The sequence below is a fragment of the Pituophis catenifer genome, unplaced genomic scaffold, assembly GCF_029215685.1.
Source record: "Pituophis catenifer annectens isolate HBS135680 unplaced genomic scaffold, rPitCat1.0.hap2 SCAF_3, whole genome shotgun sequence".
Taxonomy (NCBI): domain Eukaryota; kingdom Metazoa; phylum Chordata; class Lepidosauria; order Squamata; family Colubridae; genus Pituophis; species Pituophis catenifer.
The window spans coordinates 167,106,178-167,129,808 of NW_027256883.1; the positions used below are offsets into that span (position 1 = coordinate 167,106,178).

Here is a 23,631-nt window from a genome sequence, read left to right on the forward strand (position 1 = left end):
GCAACATTCCTTTGAATGATCCTTCTAGTGATGTTCCTTAAACCAGACAGAAGCTATTCGGTTTCAAGGCTTTATAAGTCTCAATGTTGCTCATCAACATGGCCGTGCATTATTGCCTATTTGCTGTTGTAGCAGGATAAGAGGGAAAACACAGTTTCCAAAACAGAGGGCCAAAAGCCAACCTTGGACTCCCTCAGGTGCAGATGGGTGATGAGATAGGAAGATATATACTTTGGATATGGATAGAGGATTGTCTTCATGTTCTCACAGAGGGAAAAGTGGTTGTATGAATTTGCTCTCACTCTTTCATTTCCCACTAGATTTTTTTCACAAGTTCCTTTTCAGAATTTGTAATCGAATGTGACTGTGTTGGACTCTCTTGACAGTTTCTCATTTGCATGTACACTCAGTGCACCAGCACTGATATTATACCCATTTGGTTTATAACATACTTTGTGTTTATCAGCGTTTAATCCTTTAGGATTAAATTTAGGATTGAATCTCTTTGGCCAGTTGCAAAACCACTGTTCCAAGGCATATATATTTAGGATACCTTGATATTGGCTTTATTTGTTATGGCCCAAGCATAAATGTACCCAACCTACATCAGGGTGATTGAAATCCTCAATTATTAAAACTTCTCTATTACATGCCTCCATGATTTCTTTTACCACCTCAGGACTCTTAGAACTGTGATAATATAGGCAATAATATAACCTACAGCTAATAGAGGTTTTAACCAGAAATTGCAATCAGTAATGATTTTGGAACTTAATTTGTACCCTTATTTTTCAGCTGAGGAGGGTCAAAGAAAAATCATGTTACCAAAGTAAATAGTTAATTGCTATTATAATAACATTTCCTCCTAATGTTTTCCTAATCCTGGGCAATTTGGTACAGTTTCACACTTTCTGGTTAGTAAAAAAGCAAAATAATCCCAATCTCTAGGCGTACTACCTACATATTTATTTGTTTATTATTCATTCATTCTTATCCCACCTTATTTTTATATATAATTCAAAGTGGCGAACATACCTAACACTCCTTCCTCCTATTTTCCCCACAACAACCCTGTGAATTGGGTTGGACTGAGAGAGCAACTGGCCCAAAGTCACCCAGTCAGCTTTCATGCCTAAAGTGGGACTAGAATTCACAATCTCTTTGTTTTTAGCCTGGTGTCTTAATCACTAGACCAAACTGGCTCTCGTTTATTGCAATACAGCTTATGCTCTCTTTTCCTGTTCCCAGATATTGATGAATGCTCCTTTGATAGAACTTGTGACCACATCTGTGTAAATACACCCGGGAGTTTCCAGTGCCTGTGTCACAAAGGCTACATGCTGTATGGACTCACCCACTGTGGAGGTATCAGTGAGATAGATGGCGATGTATGGAACATTATCTCAGTCACTTTTTTGGTACCTCTTTTGTGAATCTTTATCCTGCTGCCTCTCCCAATGAGTAACATCATCTTTCTTCTTTTAGGTGGAGCCTAACATCTCTGACATCCAAACAAACCTTAGTTTAGTTTGTTTGGCTTAGGTCAGGGGTGTCAAACTTGAGGCGTGCAGGCCAGATACATCATGTGCTGGCCACACCTACTCCCGATTTAGCGAAGGGGAGGAAAGTTGCAATACATCACATGACGACAACATGATGTTGCGAGTTTGACACCCTTGGCTTAGATAGACCTGGAACCTGATTATGCACAATATATTTGGAGAACCATGTTACTCACAAATTTATCTATTAAAACCTTTGTGCTGCATAGTTAGTGTTTACAAATATAGTAGTTATCATCAGAAAACTTTGCTATTAGCTAGGACAAAAAAATTGGATAATAGATTATAAAATTATAACAGCTATAATAACAATTACTACGCAAATAGTGTTGGATGGGAGTGGCTGATCAGGTATTAGACAACACTTCAAGAAATTAGGATGAGACTGTGTATTCAGTTGAGGCATTTGCTATGCATTTGGAGTAATATTCCATATTCTACTATATATTCAGTGATCCAGGACTTCAACAAACTTTTTGGTATAAGAGAAAGAGAAAGAAAGACAGAGCACAGAAACTCTTGTTGACCTAGAGTTTTCTCAACAACTTCATGTAAAAGTTAAAAAACACAGGGGACAAATAGAATCTCAAAGTATGCCATAAGTCAGCTTTCCAGAAATCAAACAACAGTGCGTAGCATGATTTTTGGGAGCATTTAGTCAACTCCCTTACTGACTAAACATCTCAAAATACTGTGATCAATAGCCTGAAAGCTGCTGAGAAATCAGCACAACTAAACCATGATTAATGCCTGCTATTTAGTTGCCAGAATAAATCATCTACTAACATGATGAATGAATTCCTTACTATAGCCAAAAATCATAAAATAGTCTACAAGATCTGAAGTATTCAGACAATAATACATATATAATAAAACAGACAATAACATAAAGTCAGTAAGAGATTATATACGACAGCTGGGGGAAAAGGTGGATTCCAGTTTTGTTAAGGTCCTTGTTATCTCTTGCCACAATCAGTGTACTGATGGGAAAAAAAATTCTACATTTAACTCACAGCAGGCCTCCAATCTGCAAATAATGAGTAAAAAAGGTGAGAAGGAATTTGTCTTAGAAAAATTGTTGAAAGGGTGATAATTTATCTATTGTATAAATCCCTCTAAAATTCATAGCATCACAGAACATGCCAACTGCTCCACTTTTCCTTGAGACACATAGTTAGATCTTATAAAAATAAAGTGTATAACTCAATAACATGTAAAGTCCTATTTATTTTGCCACACCCATTATCATTTTATATAGTTTATTCTTTATCAGATATTTTCAGAATTGGGAGTGGGGAGGCAAGCTGAAATGATAATTGTAAGTCTGGAAGGCATTATTGATTTTGTCATCGGCTTAGATAGTCTTAAATAATTTTAAATAAATTAGGCAAATTAAGGATGATATTATTACCACTGAGTACTGACTAGGTGGATATGCCCCCCCCTTCTAGCAACTAAATTGGCAGTGTTGAAAGTCCTATAATGAATTAATTAGCATAAGATACAGTAACTATAGATCTGAAAGTTAAGAAAAAGTGTACCTTGCTTCAGAGTTTACCAAGACTTTTCTAATTATAACAATTAACTAAATAATTTTTTGGCTGATCTAATGAGGCATTTTTAAGAAAGCATGTTTCCTCTTTCCTATTTTTAATGGAAGATTGTCGTCTACTACTCAAGTTAAAATTTTTCTCTCTGATTCTAAATTCAGAAGAAAGCATTTAGGAATTATTGACTATTTTTCCTGTAGATGAAATTCTGTGGAGCTATGATTTATTTATACAGTGTAAACCATAACTGGCTGCATTCATACTACAGTACATGCATATTGCTAAGCCAGATACTAAGCCAAAATATTACAGCATATTGGTTGGGTCTAGCTAGTATCTATTAAACCTTCACAACCTTCAGCAAACTTGTGAAATGTGAAATATCCTCTTTACTAATTAGCAAGGAGAAGATGACATTCTGAATTTAGGATTCACTTGGAATAAAAGAAGCGAGTTACATAAAAGAGCAAAAGGGGATGGAGCCAAGCTGAAAAATGCCTTGACAATGACATATGAGTCAGCACTTAGCCTATTCCAAAGAGCTGGGAGCAAAGCCGTGACCTGAATGTGCCACGTTGTGTGGGAATATGCTCTGGCAAAGTTTGGAAGGAAAACTGAAATACTTGTATGCGAAGCTTTCAGAACAAAGTAATCCTTTATGGGGTTTTTTTTTCTTCCTTTCTTCTGCTGTTGTTGTGTTGGTATGTATTTTTCCGTGTCAGACCTTTAGCACTGATTTCCATGGTTGCAAAATTATGTGCCGTAAAGTAGCAGGAATGCTGAAAAAAAGGATAGCATTGGCAGGCTGGCTAATGCAGCTGTTTTTTTGAACTTCAGATCTCATGCCATTCTATTTTCTCTATTTTTCTTTGTTCTTTATTACATTTGATCTCAAGAGTGACATTTAAAGTGGCTAACTCATCACTAGTTGCCAATTCTTTTTCTTGGCAAAACAAAGGATGGCACAGGTCAAAGTGATTTATCTATAACATAGTTTCTAAACCTTGACAACTTTAAGATGTGTGGACTTCAATTCCCATAATTCCTCAACCAACTTGTGGTTGATATATCTTAAAGTTGCCCAAGGTGAGATTTACATTTTTAAAATGCTAACCACTACATTGATTAATAGGAACATATTTTGGTTGTCAGTTAGTTGATACTTCTCAAAACTTGTCAAAAGAACCCTGAATTGCCTTTAAAATATGCTTTAAACGCCTCTGACGATCCAAGCTGAGTTTTTAACCTCTGCCAATCAGGCAACTCAGCTTGGATCGTCAGAGGCATTTAAAAGGATTTTTTTTCTTTTAAAAGCCTTTGACAATCCCAGCTGAGCCACGCGATCATCAGAAGCTTTTTTTTTTACTTTTAAAAGCATTTGGTTGTAGAAAAAATGCTTTTAAAAGTAAAAAAACAAAAGCCTCTGATGATTGTGCAGCTCAGCTGGGCATGTAGGGGGGGGCAGGGATTTTTGCTACCGGTTCTCCGAACCACCCGCCTCTATCGTTACGGGATCGAGCGATCTGGTCTGAACCGGGAGCATTTCACCCCTGTGTGTGCCCCCCATGCATGCGCCCCACCCCGTGCCCTGCCCAGTGCATGCACCCCGCACATACCCCAACGTATGCACATGCGGTGGCCCCCACACCTCCCCCCACAGTGCATGCATGCACGCCCCCCATGCACACACCCCGCCCACCACATATGTGCAGTGGAGCTGAACTGGGGCAATGACTTGCGTGCCATCAGAGAGGGCGCTGCGTGCCTCCTCTGGCACCCGTGCCATAGGTTCGCCACCACGGTGCTAGGGAGTTCATCAGATGTTCCTTCAGATGTTCCTATGTGGACACAGTTGCATGAGAAGGAGGTGCAGAAATATCTAACAGTGAGTTCATATTTCTTACGCCCCTGGATTAACTTGTACAATCTCTGAAAATATTACATTCTGATATTTTGATGACAAGATATGTTGTCCAGTATTTCTGGGGGTTTTACAGTTTGGAAGGTTACCCTAGATGAAGATCTCCTTTTCTTTCATCTGCTTTCTTCTCTTTATTTTTATATAAACCAGAGGCAATAGACCTCTGAACAAAGTTTTCCACAAAGCTCTAGCTTGGCCTGCCAAATTAAAACATACTTTGAAAATGTTTCTCTACCAGTTTAATCCTGTCGTTTTGTGTTGCAAGGCAAAAAGTAGAAAGGATTAAGTAATATTAGGGTAAAGACATACATCATGTTTTAGAGCAATTTAAAACTGCTTTCATTCCATTTAATCCAAGCATGTGTCTGGGAGATGAGAGGGACATATCCTATTACCTGCCCAAAAGACTACTGTGGATGGTCTTGAATGATAGGTTCTTGAAATGATCTCAAGATCTTCAAGGCAATTCTCATTGCCACATATTATGTAGCCTCCAAAATAATTTTGTGATTAAGATGAAGGATGATTTTCAGCCTATATTTGATTCTCTAGTCATTTAAAGGCTAAGAAGAAGGGAGAAGCATTTTTATTATTATATTATATAATGTTTTCACTTTCAGGTTTCATGGAGAAGGATAATAATGAAAAACCAGAAGTATGGAAATATAATCAATGCTAAACATAATCTGCCCATTAGCTTTCTCTAACCTAATGTCCTCCAGATGCATTGGGCATGACTTGCTAGAATTATGGAGGTCATCAGGATGGAGAGGGAAAAACTGCTGCATAGAACACAGTATACAAACACGTATAACCTCTTAGGAAGGCAGGGGAAGTGTTGTACAATACATTCATATGTTTGGTACAGGGCCAAATGTCTCCTGATCAGTACTGAATGCAACAACCATACAGTATGCTAAATCCCTATAACTATAGATCACTGTAGCATATCTGTAACTACATCAGAACCAGATACTATGGCAGATATCCAAAGGATTGTCTTACTTCCTTATAACAGTTTGTAGTAGCAAAACTCATAGCTGTAGTTGTCTCCATTCCTCTTGTTAGCTTCCTGTCCTCTGTTTCCAATTCCTTATCAGTCTTGTGGGTAGCTTGAAATAGGATTATTTTGCTTGCTGCTTTTATAAAGTCTCCTGTACACTAATGGTCAAATATGTGTAATCAATTAAGTAAGCAGCCAGATCTCTTCTGAATGACAAATGGAAGCAACAACATATAGTTTCTTTCTTGTAGTTGATATTGTTTCACCTCATTTTTCTTTCTCTTAATCTCAATAATTCACTTTGTTTCACTTACTAGCCTCAGTTATAGTTCCTGGATTAGACCTAGGAGTCATAATGATTATTCCAGTCAGAAAGTTTGTTTTATGGATTTCAAATATTTTACTAATCATATTTCTTGGTCTTCCTACAGATGTTGATGAATGTAGTGTCAATCAAGGAGGCTGCAAGTTTGGATGTGTAAATACCCCAGGTAGCTACGAATGTACCTGCCCTGCAGGTTGCAGTCTTCATTGGAATAAAAAAGATTGCATAGGTGAGTACTATATAGAAATGGCTTGAAATCATACTGCCCTCTAGTGGGAAAATTCTTTTCAACAGGATAGGTTTTTAACTGGAGTGAAAATTACCCTAGCGGAGATTGTTGTAAACATTGGTGATCTCTGAACATCTTATCCATTGCTGTTTAGAATCTTTAAAGTATTTAACACTTGAAACAGCACAAAAGATATGTAATGCATGGCATTGGTCTCGGATTTGAGTATCTAAAGCTTAAAGATTATCAATAATAGAATGGATATTCTATACAGCAGTTTCAGATTGATACCAGTAAAATAGCTTATTTATTTGCCAATTTAGATACCACCCATCAGGAATTTTTGTTTACTCGAAAGTCCTATTTGTTTTTTAATGGATTGGACATTTTCAGTCTTTTTCTTTTTCCAAGCCTATTGCAACAACAATTTAAATGAAAGATAAAAATTTGCAACCATTTTTGTGTTGGGAAATTCTAAATTTCTAAAGTTTCTACAATTTGTGGTTCAGGGCCAGCAATGCATTCTTCTAGAGGTTACTACATCAGCCATGAGCTGAATGAGCCAGAGCTCAACATGAACAGACTTGTTGCCATAACCCATGGCAGAGGCAAGTGGAGATAGCAATAGTGCACTGATGCTTATTTGTTTCTGCTGGAGATTCAGGTGTGGCTCTGCACTGTAGCCATCCCAGTGGCAGAGTCTGGCTGCTCCTCTGTGAATTGCACTCTCATCTGCATAGTGCTATCAATTGATGCTTGTTCTTCAGAGCTGGAGATTTGTTTGGCTGGCACAGTATCTCCACGAGCCATACTTACCTGCAACAAGAATGGCAAGAAGGAAAGCTGCTCCCTCACCTGTGCCTCCAAGGCTCGCTTTCTGCCAGGTAAATACTCAGATTGACACACACACATAACTGTCATATGTTAGCTTTGGTGCAAGATTTTTTAGAGCATTATTTTGCACAATTAGGACTCCTGTGCCATACATGTACCACCTTTTATTTAATCGTTGATGCATATACACTACACCCATGTCTTCTTTGTTTTCATTTTTTTACTGCAGTTAGAACAGCCTGTTCTATACCTTAGTTTTGTGGTCTCAGGGCTTAATAGTTTTTGCAATAGTTTTTTGAGGTTTTCAACTGATGTTTGGTTTATAGCAGGTACAAAAAGTTGGTCTTATTATGTTATTATTGAATGTAATGTATAGGTAGTGCTAGTGTCCGTATTTGTCATCCTCCAACAGTTGCCAAAGTATGAAATGGCAACATGATTCATTGCAGTCATTGGCAATGGAAATGGCTGAGACTGGGAGATGTCCACCACTTTCAGTTTCCCACAGTATGCCCAGCAGTGCTGTGCTTATACAGTGTTCACCTGACACTTGGGATGAGATGACTGCCAGTTTTCTATGCCCTGGATAAGAGAAGATCACACGTGTCTATCTCAACTCAGTCTGTTTCCCAAACAAAACCCAGGAATATTTTCATTGCCCTATCACTATTTTCAACCTGAAAGTATTAACTGACAGTGCAGGCCTTGAAACTCTGTTAAGAGCTGTGCAGAGAAGCATGAAAATTGCTTTTTGTGTATTTAGCACAGATCCATCCTTGTCTTGGCAAGCATTGTGATCTGACTCATGAATACCCTTGATCCTAAGGCTATAAGCCCTGGGAACCTGTTCAGGTTTGAACCCCATTCTGCCACAAGATGTACTTCTTTTATGTATTCTTATTACACCAGGCTCTTTGGAGCATTGTTTAATAATGAAAATAATATAGTTATGAATCCTGGGTCAAATAGGGGTACATTCATCAATGGGCAAGATTGGGCTTGGGGCGATATTTCACTTGCAAGTATAGATCCATGCAACAAGTGTTAGAAGTATCTGACCCTAGACCTCCACACCTCTAAAGTCTTTTTCTTTGCAGAATCTGACAACAGCTACACTGTGAGCTGTGGGACCCCAATTCTGCAACAGGTGCCTCAACCAAGATCCAGTAATGGTAGCCATCCCTGCATTGGTAAGATGGAGTCTTGAGCTCTGAGAGCTCCTCTCTAATGCATTTGACTCTCCAAACTTAGCATCTGCCTTTTCTTTTAGAGGCTGTTGCTGCTCCAATCAAACAAAAGGCTTCTTTTAAAATTAAAGATGCTAAATGCTATCTCCATCCGCACATGAAAGGCAAGCAGAATGATACTGGCAGGAATGGAGGACTAGGTGAGGTACTCTCTCTGTATGTCTATGGCAGAATCTTCAACTGGAATTATTTACAATCTTAAATTTTGTGAAACCAAGAACCGGTTTTTCAGTGACCATATCTACACAATGTTTCCTTGGCTCCCTAAGCCAAAATTATGAGGAAAGCAACACATTAATACATACATAGCAGGGGTGAAATCCAGCAAGTTCTGACAGGTTCTGGAGAACCGGTAGTGGAAATTTTGAGTATTTCAGAGAACCAGTAGCGGAAATTTTGAGGAGTCCGGAGAACTGGCAAATACCACCTCTGGCTGGCCCCAAAGTGGGGTGGGAATGGACGTTTTGCAATATCCTTCCCCCAGGAGTGGGGAGGGGATGGGGATTTTGCAGTACCCTTCCCCTGGAGTGGGGTGGGAATGGAGATTTTGCAGTATCCTTCTCCTGCCACGCCCACCAAGCCATGCCACACCCACCAAGCCACACCCACAAAACCGGTAGTAAAAAAAATTGGATTTCACCATTGATACATAGTGCTCCATGGATCTTCCAACTCCTGTAACCAAATAAATCATAGAAGGAGCATTTGCAATTTATTTATTGCCTATTTATTATAATGTCTAAACTGAGCTTTTCCACTTGTGGTTTATTCCAAGTTAACATACTTTAACTTGTTAGAATTGGACATCTCAGTATTTGTTTCCACTTGTGAGAGGAGCAAAGAGAAGTGATTGGTTTAAAAAATAACAGTACTCTACTTATTTCTAATTAAGGCAACATTCTTTGAATTTTGACAAAGCAATATGCACTTATGGCTAGTGTCTTGTAAAATATTGTCCCATATGGGCTTTATGACCAGAAGACTATGCTTTCCATGTTATAATTAACTACATAAAGCACTAATTAAAAAGCAAAGGGAGAATGAGAGTGAGATTGAAGCATGAGAAATCTAGATTTCTCTTGCATGGAGTCTTGCTGAAAATAGTTCCAAGCACATGAAACAACAATCTTCTACTTTAAGTAGAAGGTTGTTGAGGGTTTCCTTCACCACAGACATATACTGAGAGATCTTTGCTAGAGCTCTGGGGTCCATTATATGCTTTCCTATGACTCTTTAGTCCTTTCAGCAGGGGAAGGAAGAGACATTTTGCTTAGTGTTTATAGAAGAATATGCTTGTGAAGGTTTTGAAAATATTGTATGTTCCTTAAAGAATACTGACATTGGTTCTACTAGGCGGGTCAGCCCCTTGCTCAGATTGCCAAGTGTCTTTCGTGAACCTAAAGTGTGATTCATCAAAGAAAGGCAAAGGACGCCGGGCTCGCAACTCTCCCAACAAAGAGGTGACTCGCATCACCCTGGAGTTTGAAGCTGAAATCAAACCTGAAGAGATCACAGGTAGAGTAAGAGACAGAAGAGACTGGAAAATGGGGAGGGGGAGTTGAAATTCACTTGGCATCATCATCATCCTTCAGTAAGAGTGCATCTCTAGAGATGCAGTGCTTTTATCACAATTTTCCTTTTTTTTTTTTTTTTTTTTTTTTTTTAGGGGCAGGGATTTGTTGTGAACAGGGACAGACCAGAAGCAGCAATCTTATCACAATTCAGCACAGACTATAACCATTGTGATGAGTGGCATTTCATGGCCAACAATCAATCTTATTATTGATATTAGTTCATTTTTAAAGAGGAAAACAGTCACTATCACTAACTGTGTTGATAAAAGAACATGGAAAATATGTGTGTGTCTAAACTGCTTCAGTCAAGGCAATGCTAAGCAATCCACAAAAACAACAACCAATACAATAATAATAATCATAGGAAACAAAATGCAACTATTACTATTAAAGTATTGCATTATGATGTTAACATGCATTCTTTCTTGATAAAGAGTAATCAACAAAATATCAAAAGTCAAAACAGCCTGGATCAAAATAAACTACACAAGAACTGCATAGTTTAGGAGATTGTGTATTTATATATGCATGCACTTGTAATCTGTAAAAACAAAAATTTAAATATTCATATTCAATATTGCTATCTAAAATCATATATGTGGGTATAAATAATAAATTCAAAATTACTTAATTGATATTTACAACTAAACGAGAGTAAAATAATGTTTGATGGAAGAGATTTTTTTAAAAAGTTGCTACTGTATTCATTTTCCAGCCAATGCTATTTCCCATATTTTTAAAAATCTATTGGTCTAAGAAAAAATATTTTTTAAATTCCACTGTTTTTGTATACTAAACTATACAATTACTTCATATCATTTAGTCATTGCAAGCCAAATTGAAGAAAAAAATCACCCAGCCTAGATTAACAATCATAGCTTATTTTTGTAAGCTTTTGTAAGAAATTTTTGTAAAATTTCTAAAAAAGATTAAATCAAAAGAGAATTAAATGAATACTGTCTCCAGATATGGTAATGCATATCCATTTGATTACAACTTTCCAATGCAATCTAGAAAGCCTTTGATAACTATTGTTCAGTGTTTTTCAACCTTGGCACCTTTAACTCCCAGAAGCCCACACATCTTCAAGCTGCCAAAATTGAGAAACACTGCTTAAAAATACTGCTAATAGTTAAATGTTAAAAGAATTCAATAGCTTTATGAATTATTGTAAAGGTTTTTAAAGACTGTCAAGATAACATACAGTGTTTGATAACTTGTTCCTTGATTTTAAATGAAATAAATTTACAACACTCTTGTGTATGTTCTTGATTTATGAGATTTTATGAGCTTTAAATGTCTTCCAACTTTTAAAACAAGAAAAACTGTGTGACAAAATGGCAACCCCCACAGTGATTATTTTCAGAGAGCCCAGCCACACAACCCCTATGAGACATTCAGTGAGCGTAACCGGATATAGATATAGAAAAAGACCAGTAAATTGCTTCCACTGTTCAGTTCAAACTGCTAGACTGAAAGACAGAACCTCAATATCTTCTGAATGTTGTTGGATTGCTGTTTGCTGTTTGAAATCAATAGCAAACACCACTGGTGGCGCAGTGGTTAAAATGCAGTATTGTAGGCTAAATGTGCTGAGTGCAAGTAGTTTGATTCTTACCAACTCAAGGTTGACTTAGCTTTCCATCCTTCAGAGGTCAGTAAAATGAAGACCCAGATTGTTAGGGGCAATGTGTTGACTCTGTAAACCACTTAGAGAGGGGTGTAAAGTACTAAGTACTATTGCTATTGCTATTGAATGCAAAATTTGCTCTATTGCTTTACTGTCAACCTTTCCCTGACATGAGATTGCTATTGAATGAACTGATATGAGGAAAGAATACAAAATTATCTTCAACTTGACTTTCTTCATTCCACTGCTAAAAGATGATTTAATCTCCTTCATTTATCTTTAGCTAGCTGCAATCTGAACTGTGTACGGCAGAAGATTGAGAAAAAACTGAAGTTAGCTATCAAAGCCTTGAAGAAATCCATAAACCAGGAGCGATTCCTCATTCGTGTCTCAGGAATGGAATATGAGGTGGCCCGGAAGCTGAGCTTGTCTCCTGAAAGGCAGGAGAGTTGTGGGCCAGGACAGCAGAGGCTGGGATCCAAGTGTGGTAAGGAGGGGAAAAAAAGAAAGCACCTATAGCAATGGGGAGTGAGGAACGAAAGAATTGAAGAGCCACTTGCAAATTAACTACAAATCTTTAGCGCTACTTTAGTGCTGCTTAAATATCCTTTTTTCAGCTTTTAACATCTATGGCAACTGCTTGTTCTTCTGGAGGAGAGCTAGAGTTCTTATGCTCATTCTTTTAAAAGCTTAAGCTTTATTATGGTGCACTAGGCACTGGGGAGGATAAAATGCCTTCCCTTCAAAGCAGATAAGTATTAACTTGAATATTGTCTTTTTACCTATGTCACTAATACATTTGCCTCTCTCTTAGTTAGCTGCCTGCCAGGAACATACTACCATGGCCAGATGGAGCAGTGTGTCCTTTGCCCTCCAGGGACCTTTCAGGAGAAAGAGGGCCAGCTCTCCTGTGACCTTTGCCCTGGGAGTGATGCTTATGGGCCTGTTGGAGCAACAAATATAAGCGCTTGTGCAGGTACAGACATGAGCTGAGGTAGACCCTACGATTAGAACTAAAGTTCAAGATCCTAATACATGGGAGAATTTGTAGAACAGAAGTGCCAGGAAGAAGGGTTGTTAGTGGCATTATCACAATCCCAAGAGGTGCAGTAGGTTAATGGTCTAATGATGCTAGAGATGGTCTCTGCTCCAGCAGTTCAAGTCCTAGCACTGTGTGGCAGGGTATGCTCCTGTCACTTGCTTCAGCTTCTGTCCACCTAACAGTTCTAAAGCATGTCCTATGCAAGTAGATAAATAGGTACCACTATTTATGGTACATGGAGGGAGACAAGCTAGAGCTCTGTACAGGTAGTCAGATTCCTGCCTGCTCTGAACCTTCCCAGTTGCAGCACCCTTTTACAAAATGACTCCAGGGAAGAAAAGGAGCCAAAGATGCTGCTGCAGGAAGAGCCACTCCTCTTTCTTTCCGGAGTGAAGCCAACTTACCCTCCTCTGGCATACCTTGGGAAGTGCCCAAGTATGTTCTGCAATAGAGCTGATAAATTGGCAACCAAATTACTACTCTGCAATAGCATTGTGGTCTCCTGGCTAATGTAACACCGGCATATGCTAATAATATCAATAATAATAAAGATGCTCAGAAACAGTATTGTAAGAATGCCTTCCACACTAATAAAAAACCTTAAACCTTTATGTTATTTAAGAACCAAAAGCTTAGAATAACAGTTTTTGCAATTACTCAGTACTATTGGTGTTGCAAGCTTGCACAATATCTCAGTATCACCTCAGAAGAAGGACTCTCAAAGATAACTGTTAAATCATACATTTTGCTTTGTCTCCAGCAAAGTGTCTTGCCCTGGAATTGATTGTGTGAAATGCTTAATTTACAAGAGTCTATAGTTGTTCATACTTTTCCACATGGTGACCTGATTCACTGAAAATGGACAGAAAAGTAATTGTTGCCACTAGATGCCCCTAGAAGAATAACAGGAAGGCAAGATGTGTTGTAGGAGTCAGAGCATCTTTCTCATCATTCTTTTCAAATAATGAATGCATTGACAACAAAGCAGTCAACAAAAGCGCTTGTGAAGCTGAGGCAATCAAATAACTATTATCAGCTTAATAACTATTTTGTCCAAATCACATCCAGGATTTGGATAAAAAGCTCTGATAATGGCTTGTCTCCTTACACTGCCATTATCCTGATCCAGCACTGAAGCATAGAATTGCCATAGGTAATTTCTTGGATGCTGGATGGCTCTCCTAGTCCTGTGTATGGTTTCATATATTATAATGCCTCTTGCATGCAGCTGATTCATCACATTACAAGCTATATGTGGAGAGAATGTACTTCATTTAGTGCAATTCATGTCTTTTTCTCCTAAATGCTTATAGGTCAATGCCCTCCTGGACAATACTCTGTAAATGGCTTTAAACCCTGCCAATTGTGTGTGCGTGGCACCTATCAGCCTGAAGCTGGCCGAGCATTATGTTTCCATTGTGGTGGAGGGTTAACCACCAAGCATGATGGAGCTTTTTCCTTCCAGGATTGCGATACTAAAGGTATGCCTGTGACAGCATCAGACTTTAGTTTAATGTATTTCTTTTTCACTTAGTATTACTTCTGGATTCCTCCTCCAAAGTCATCTCCTTAGATCTCCACCCTTTCTGCATGGGGAAACCAGGCCCCTACTGGCTTTTTCAGATGGCTAGATGGCACATGAGTGACTGGTTCCAGGAGGCTTTCAATGCTTCTTGAGGGAAGAGGTGTTTGGACCTGCTTTGAAGTAGGTGGTTGTGGACCTTTTTTGAAGAAGCTATTATGGTAGGCTGATGACATTAAATTACACATTGTGATTCTGGGATGAGCCAGTGATGGCATGAAAGCCTTAAACTGGTGTTGGAAGTTGTGAGGGTCTGGTGGAGCAAAACAAGTCAAATTAAATCTTATCAATATGGAGTTGCTAGTGGTCAATACATTTCTGGGCAATTAAACCCAATAGTTATTCTAGACAAGGTTGTGTTATCCCTAGTCGTTTTGGAATTTTGAATCCTGCCCAAATAGCAGGATTCAGGAAATCTTGGGTAGGAGGACCATGGTGTTCCAGTTATACTCCTATCTGGAACAGAAGGCCCTGGCCTAATGCAATGCACTTTACATAGAGCTGCTTTGGTGGTTTTTATTAAAAACCTTGGTGGAGTAACACTGACATATATTGGACAATGTTTGTTAGAATTAAAACAGCCTGTTCGGTCCCATCTTTGACAGAGAGACTATTGAAAAGTCCTCTTCTTTCTAAGGCAGCGTCCTCCAAGCTTTTGGGCACCAGGGACCAATTCAATGGAGAGAGGCTTTTCCATGGACCGGAAGGAATATGGTTTCATGTGCTGCCTGCATCTCGCGGATGGAGCTTTACTTGTTTGCGTGGACCGATTGATGACATGCTGCGGACCGGGGGCTGGGAACCCCTATTCTAAGATATGCGGGAAAAATGATATGCTTTCTCTATAGGAGCTATCACATTGTGGATATCTCCTATCCTCCATGCCATCTCCACCTTTCTGTAATTCCTCAAAAAAGTTAAATATTTTATATCTGTACCAGCTGACTGATTGTGAACATCTATTTACAGGGGTATTTTATTTTTCTGATACTAAATTTGAACTAGTTGTTCATTATTATGTTTTTATTTTATTTTTCTTTGGTATAGTGGTTTGTGCTTCCCAGAGTCCTTTTGGTTTGAGATAATTATAAGTTTACTTTACTTTACTTTACTTTATTGTCATTGCACCTCATACAACGAAATTAAATGCCATCTTCAGTGTACATCATAACTATAAAAATAAAACACAAACACACATCCTTCATATTCTATACAACTGAATTGAAAACTCAATATTGCATTAATACAGTAGAATTCAATATAGTTACTGCCCTGGGATAGAAGCTGTTTTTTAGCCTATTTGTCCTTGTTTTTATTATCCTGTACCGTCTGTCAGATGGTAATAGTTGAAAAAAAGGGTGCCCAGGATGAGATGGATCTTTAAAATTGTTTTGAACTTTTTAAGGCAGCTCTTCCAAAGAGGGGAGCGGGCAACCAATGATCCTCTGGGCAATGACGTTAACCCTCTGGAGTGCTCTCCTATCTGCCACTGTGCAATTGGCAAACCATACACAGGTGCAGTAAGTTAAAATACTCTCTATGGTGCAGCAGTAGAAGGCCACCAGCAGTTTTTCATTCAGTTGATTCCTGAGAAGTCTCAGGTAGTATAATCTCTGCTGGGCCCTTTTGACCAGTGCTGCAATGTGAGTGCCCCAGGTCAGGTCCTCTTTTATGATAACCCCTAGAAACTTAAAACTGGCCACTTGCTCCATTCGGCCTCCATTGATAAGCAAGGGCTGGATGTCTGATCTATTCCTTCTATAGTCCACTATAAGCTTCTTGGTCTTACTGGTGTTAAGGACCAAGTTATTGTCTCCACACCACAAAAGCAACCGGTCCACCTCATCTGATAGGCAGACTCATCCACCCCAGAGATTAGTCCCACCACTGTTATATCATCTGCAAATTTAGTAATAGTGTTGCTAGCATGAGTGCGAATGCAGTTATACACATAAAGAGTATAAAGTAAGGAACTCAACACGCAACCCTGTGTTACTATAGAATACTATAGTGCTGTAGAATGAAGAAAAGGAGAGAAAGAGAAGACATTGTGTTACTGTATTGTATTTACTGTTGAAAGTGAGTTTTTATTTAAAAATATACTTATCCAATTAATGTTTTTTCTATTATATTTAAACTGATTTTTAAAACTTTTGTTTAATTTTCAGTTCAATGCTCTCCAGGCCATTATTACAACACCAGTGTCCATCGCTGCATTCGTTGTGTAATAGGCACCTATCAGCCAGACTTCCGTCAAAACTATTGTATTGCATGCCCTGGGAATACTACAACAGACTTCGATGGCTCAACTTCTGTATCACAGTGCAAAAGTATGCTTTGTCTTGTAAGAGTTGTGTAGATTTTGGAAGAACAAAATAAGAGTTAATTTGTATAGATGTGACTATCTGAAATTATCTGTTTTCTTGACTTTCTATTTTTGTGTATGTTACACACAACACACACACACACACACACATACACATACACACACACTTACATTATATTACACTCACAAGACAGTGCTGCAATCTCCTTTGACCGCCAGTTTCTCAGCTGATATCCCAGTATCTTTTTATTTGTTTTCTTGCAGACCGTCAATGTGGTGGGGAACTGGGGGAGTTCACTGGCTATATTGAGTCTCCCAATTACCCTGGAAACTATCCTGCAAATGTGGAATGCACTTGGAACATCAACCCACCTCCAAAGCGCAAGATTTTGATTGTGGTGCCTGAAATCTTCCTGCCATCTGAGGATGAATGTGGGGATGTCCTGGTGATGCGGAAAAACTGTAGGTAACCCTATGCTTCATTGGGACCATACAGAAGATAGCTTTATAGGATCAGCTTTTATCAGATCCCTGTTGTAGGTATAGATGTAGTACCACCCTCCTTCATCTTCACTGGAGAGGAAATAATGAGCAAAGGAATAGCTGATTCTTCTAGCATGTCCTAAAGAGTTTAGTATTTGGGTCTTTCTTCTCTACATTGAAACTATGCCTTACAGAGAGAATAGCCTTCCAGATACTGATAGTCAGGATCTGATTTTTTTTCTGGATTGGAATACTTATAATATATAATACTTAACTTATATAATTAAACTGGGAATATAATGACATTTTAAAAAACCTATTTCAGAGCAATGCATGAGTATAAGAATATTTACTAATTGTCTTGTTATTCAGAAAGCCTTCATCCTTCAAGAGAATTATTGTGGGAGTTTCCAAGTACATGATGGCAAACCTATGGCATGTGTGCCAGAGGTGGCACGCAGAGCCCTCTCTGTGGGCACATGCACTGTCGCCAGCTGCTCTTCTGGTGGGCCGTTTTCAGATCATTTTTCTGCCATTTTTTGGGCTGTTTTCAGGCCATTTTTCAGGTCCAAAAGGCCCAAAAAAGGCCCAAAAATAGCCTGAAAAAGGCCCCCAAAATGGCTGAAAAATTATCCGAAAACGGCCCAAAAGATGGCCTGAAAATGGCCTGAAAAATGGATTGAAAACAGCCCAAAAATGACCTGAAAATAGCTGAAAAATGGCAGAAAAACAGCCTGAAAATGGCCCAAAAAATGGCCTCAAAAATGGCCTCAAAAACAGCCAAATAACAGGCATGTACGCACCAGCCAGCTGGTGTTTGGGGTTCCGGTGGTCCAGCATCCACGAAGACTAGTTGGCTGGCGCGTGTGCCGGAAATCCGAAGACTAGCTGGCCAGCTCACGCATGTGCACCAACCATCTGTTCTTTGGGTTTCTGGCGCTCTAGCACATGCGTATGCACGTACGTTCTGGTTTTGGTACTCAGTGCTGAAAAGGTTCACCATCACTGCTGTAAGTGCTCCAAGTTCAGAAGTTTTCAGACAAGATCTTTATTGTCCCTTGCTCACAAAATTATATACAAAATTGACACATGAACTTTGATTTGTAATCTTCTTGTCCCCTTCCTTCCGTCATTTTTTTCCTCCAGAAAATCTGTTAAAATGGGAAGGACAAAGCAACTATACCAGTGATGGCTAATCTTTTTGCCATCACGTGCCAAAAGGTCCCACCAGAAGTTGGCAAACGGGCCATTTCCGTCTTCCGGAGACCCTCCGGGGGTAGTGGTGAGGAAAGCCATTTTCGCCCTCCCAGGCTCCTAGAAAGGCTCTGGATCCTGGGGAGAGCAAAAAACGGGACTTCCCCACCCCCCAGGTCCTCCGGAGGTAGGAAACAGTCTGTTTCCCTACTTCCAGTGGGCCCAGAAGGCCTGAAAATCAACTGGCCAGCGCGCGCATGCGCACCAGAGCTGAGCTTGCGTGCCCACCGATATGGCTACGTGTGCCACCTGTGGCACACGTGCCATAGGTTCACCATCACGGAACTATATCATATTGTGTTTGAAGGGTAGTTTGCTGTTGTACTAAAAATATACATACCCAAATTTAAAACTTTGTGGTATTAAATCCCCAAAAATGTCTTCAGGTGAATGGGTCTGCCCTTATTTCAGATCTACCTGTAAATGCCCTTTTAAAATTTTCAACTAAAGATGATACAACTTTGTTAAGATATGCTTCCTTTAAAAAAAAATAAATTGGAATTCAAACATATCCTTCCTTTAATCTCTCAAAGGTAAGGATCTTTAGCAAAAGGAAGAAAAGCTTTTTATTACTTACGTATCTTCCTTCATCCCTGAGGATGTTTTAATGCTTAATGTTTGATGGTGTAAAGAGCTGTGTGATTCTAAACAATGTATGAACATGATATGTTTTCTTTTACAGCATCTCCATCCTCCATCACAACCTATGAGACATGCCAGACTTATGAGAGGCCTATAGCATTCACTGCAAGGTCCCGAAAATTATGGATTAACTTTAAAACCAGTGAAGCTAACAGTGCCAGAGGGTTCCAAATTCCTTATGTCACATATGATGGTAAGTATGAGAAAGTTATAGAGCTATGCTATGAAATCTGATCTTTTCGCATTTAGGTACTTTGTGGACCTATGCTTCCTAGTCCTTCTTTTGATGCTATTTGGCCCCAGGCCTTGATGTTAAGCATGGATATCTGAAAAAATTTCATACATACTCACACACATCCAAATATATATTTAAATCTAAAGCCTTTGCAGTATTCATGCAACATACATGGATACTGGAAAGCATGGGTGACAAAATACAATTCTCCAAATAAGATTTCTGACAGTAAAATATTGTTTCAAATATATAAAAAAATTGAGTGCTTCAGACCAATGTATTAATATAATTAATGAGAATGAGTGTAATTCTAGCCTTTTAATATCTGGAGGTGGGGAGTAGGGGGTATTAATCATAAAAGTAAACAAAGCCAAGATCTGTTGTCTTCCTTTTAATTTTAAAAAAAATTGGTATGTTTTTCAAAAAATCAAAAATGTCCAATAGCTATGATATAATTTTCTTGAATTGTGACAGCTATATGGCAAGAGTCTTCAATTGAAGTTCATGTAGCAAGCAATACAATATCAAGCTTCCCTCTATTTCTAAATATCTACCGGTAGTTAAACATGCATTTATAAATAGCTGTTACAAGCCTAAGGTTTTTTTGCAAAAAAAAAATTAATGCCAGAAGGAGGTTTTCAAGCAGTTAGGGTTGCTGACCCATATACATAAAAAATGTTGAACTGATAAAAGATTCTTATTATCTCTTCCTATAGTCTCAGTAACTCTAGAATTATGTCTAGAACTATTGTCTAGTTTTCTGCACCATTTTCTTTCATCCAACTTTCTCTTGGAAATGCTTGTCTTTAGATCTTGTAGATGAGTTTATTAATATCACTTTCTCTTTCTGATAACAATGATTTACCATGAAATGAGTTCCAAATCTTGCAGAGCATATGGAAGATTTTGTCCAGGATGATATGTTTCCAATCCAGTTCTTCAGGTCTTCCAATGTGCACCTATTTCTGCTCTAATTTATTCCATGCACTTTGCAGCTTCTTGTTCTTTTTCATTCTTTCCTTTAACCTTTCCAAGTATTATAGACTTCTCAAGAGAGCTAAATCTTCCAATAATATATTGAAAATATAATTTCGGCCAATACGCTCTCACAGAGAGGGCCTCCTCAGGGTGCCGTCGGTCAAGCAATGTCGGCTGGCGGCCCCCAGGGGGAGAGCCTTCTCTGTGGGGGCACCCGCCCTCTGGAATGAGCTCCCTCCCGGAATACAACTGATCCCGGGCCTCCGTACTTTCCGTAAGGCCCTGAAGACTTTTTTATTCCACCAAGCCGGCTTAGCCTAAAAGGTCTTACGGGTTAGTTTTTTAAATTGTATAGATGTGGGTTTTAAATTGGGAGGCCGATCGATTTAATTTATTTTAGTTATTTTAACTTTTATATTATATGTATCTTAATTCCGGCTGTTCACCACCCTTGAGTCCTTCGGGAGAAGGGCGGTATATAAATTTAAATAAATAAATAAATAAGTAAAAATAAATTCAGGCTTCTCACTTGTCCATGAGAAAAAGCTCTGGATTGATTTGTTGTTTTTCTGGCAATCCAGAATCTCAGAACTTTTTTGCAACTCCAAAGTTTAAAAGGACAATACTCTTTCAATTCTTCACAGTCCAACCTGTGTTTCCATAGGGAAGTGTCAGAGGGAAAACCATTGCTATAATGTATCATGGTATCTGAATATCTTTTCTTCATTGCTCTTCTACAAACTGCTAGTTAGAGATGTATTTCTTTATTCCCCCTTCCCTCCAAATTCCTCAAGGCAACTCTGGAGATTATCAAAATCTTTTTATGATGCATTATACAGTATGTATACAGTACATTGCACTTGAAATAAATTTACTGGCTGCTTTTCTTTTCTCGTATCTTCCTGACCATTTTACCCAATAATGCAGAGGATTATGAACAGCTGGTAGAAGACATTGTCCGAGATGGCAGACTCTATGCATCTGAAAATCATCAGGAGATATTGAAGGTAAGGCTATTTTTTATATTACTGATAAGGATTTGAGTCATTGGTATCCGTTAGCATCCATATGCTTATGTGCATTGTTTTCTATACATCTTAGATTTAAAACATATTTGAAAGTGGGACTAATGCTATTTTTTTATTAGAGAACTTAGAGAGCTCCTTGTAATGTGAGGAGAAATATAAAATGTTAGCATAAAAGCCAAAAAGCATTTTGCTGAGTGTACAATATAGAAAATGGCTTTGTGTTAGTCTTTCCCCTACCCCTTTTTTTCAGATACAGCTGTAGAAGTTTTGAATGCAAATCCACATTAAATTGTGTGAGGCGGGGCTTTAATGATTTCCTTCCTGCTCCAGCTTTTTGCCAGAAATTGTTCCTTCCCCTTTGGGGAAATAGTAGCTCGAGTAATTGAAGAAGTTATAGAAATACCTCTGTTTTTACTTAATTTAAAATATAACAGAAGGTACACTTGTAATAATGGCATTGCAGTTATGCTTAACATATGTAGTTGACTCTTCCCCCCACCCCCGATAGTATACTAGTGGAAAAACATAAGGTTGGGGGAATGTGGCAATTTGTCTCCTTACACACAGTTTGAAACTGAACCATATTTTTCAAACAGAATGAAAATACTTTCTATTCAGAATGAAAGTATTTTCTTTCAGAAAACTTGTCATTCAGCTATGCCAGGGGTTGGCAACCTTAAACCCTCAAAGAGCCACAAAGGTCCTAACTGGAATCCCTTGGTTCAATTCTGGAGCCGACCAGAAGTCCGGTTCCCCCACCATAGAGCCTCCTCCTAGTGTGGTGTCCTTTTTTTTCTATCTATCCTAACCAAAAGTCCTATCAATTGTGGAGCTGACTGGAAAATCTGCCCCTTGCCTTGGAGTCTCCTCCTGGCACGCTATGCTTTTCCCCTCCCAACTGGAAGCTCTCTCAAAATTGTGGTGCCGACCAGCAAAAGGGAGCTGCAGCAGAGGGATGAAAGAGCCACATGCAGCTCCAGAGCCACGGGTTGCTGACCCGTGAGCTATGCTTTTCAAGCTTATCACCAGAGCTCAGGATTGGGGAGTGTATATATCTGCATTTAGAATAATTTTTCAAAGCTTTAATGGAGATCAGGAAAATTAGCTAGTTAATATATAATTCAAATAATTATTCAGTTTGTAGGATGTTCTCCACACTCATGGATGTGGAGAAAAAACAGATATACATTGAGAAAAATTGAAACAGTGGGGAGCAAATTAATTTTGTATTCTTGGACCTCACAGAATACCAACACAATATACGCTCCCCTAAGCTGGTTACAACTTGTAAAATATACAAGGCAGCACAGCAAATCACAAAACATGTCAAAAACCAGTCCATTGCTGCCACATCAAAATAATTATAAGAATGATCCCTGAATTAATGTATTAATACTAGCAGATATAGGGACAATTTAGGTACTAAACAGGAACAGATGAAGCCTATTGTCTTCCATATTTCTCCCCAATAACATGTTATTAAAGAAATGTGTGCCATAGTATTATCATATAATGATTCTATATGTTTTCTAGCTACATTATTAGACATGGATTAATAGTGTTGTAGCACATTATAACATACAGCATGAGTCTGGATGGATTTCATGGATTTTCTTGCTGCTTGGTTTGAAGTGTATAAAATAATCTGTTAGATTAATGGTTCCACTATTGATTCCATTCTCAACCTTGCTAGTTACAGTATATAGCAAAGGTAGTACCAGTTTCTATACGGGCTATCTGTTTGTCAAAGATTCTGTAGACTATTACAATTCTTGTGGTTACATCTAAAGTTGTCATTTGCTTCCCTTGCAGGACAAGAAGTTAATCAAGGCTTTCTTTGATGTGTTAGCTCATCCACAAAACTACTTTAAATACACAGAAAAACATAAGGAAATGCTGCCACGCTCTTTCATCAAACTCCTCCGCTCCAAAGTTTCAAGTTTTCTTAGACCTTATAAATAGCCTCATATTTTCACCAACCTTCCAGGTTTCTCGACTGCCAAGAAAACTTTTTTTCTTATGCTTATTGTTACTTTTCGGTGATTTTTTTCTACAAATAGAAACCCGCCATCTTCACTATGCAGATGCATCTAACACTTGGTCATTCCTTGGCTTTTCTTCAAATCAAATTTACTGATGATTTGGCCATGGAAGGAATAGCTGGCCACAAGGAATTAAATCCCCTC

General features: G+C 38.6%; 1 protein-coding gene across 1 annotated transcript in view; it reads left to right on the forward strand.

Moving 5' to 3' along the window:
• Positions 1–23,407, forward strand: part of SCUBE3 (signal peptide, CUB domain and EGF like domain containing 3) — a 125,791-nt gene extending 102,384 nt beyond the window's left edge. The window contains exons 11-24 of the mRNA XM_070939716.1: positions 1,249–1,365; positions 6,468–6,590; positions 7,358–7,474; positions 8,522–8,614; positions 8,695–8,811; positions 10,025–10,186; positions 12,159–12,362; positions 12,690–12,851; positions 14,231–14,398; positions 16,668–16,829; positions 17,090–17,287; positions 19,245–19,397; positions 21,345–21,424; positions 23,258–23,407. Coding sequence (XP_070795817.1) covers positions 1,249–1,365; positions 6,468–6,590; positions 7,358–7,474; positions 8,522–8,614; positions 8,695–8,811; positions 10,025–10,186; positions 12,159–12,362; positions 12,690–12,851; positions 14,231–14,398; positions 16,668–16,829; positions 17,090–17,287; positions 19,245–19,397; positions 21,345–21,424; positions 23,258–23,407 — 2,006 coding nt within the window. The remainder of the gene's footprint in view (positions 1–1,248; positions 1,366–6,467; positions 6,591–7,357; positions 7,475–8,521; positions 8,615–8,694; positions 8,812–10,024; positions 10,187–12,158; positions 12,363–12,689; positions 12,852–14,230; positions 14,399–16,667; positions 16,830–17,089; positions 17,288–19,244; positions 19,398–21,344; positions 21,425–23,257) is intronic.
• Positions 23,408–23,631: the final 224 nt, after the last annotated feature.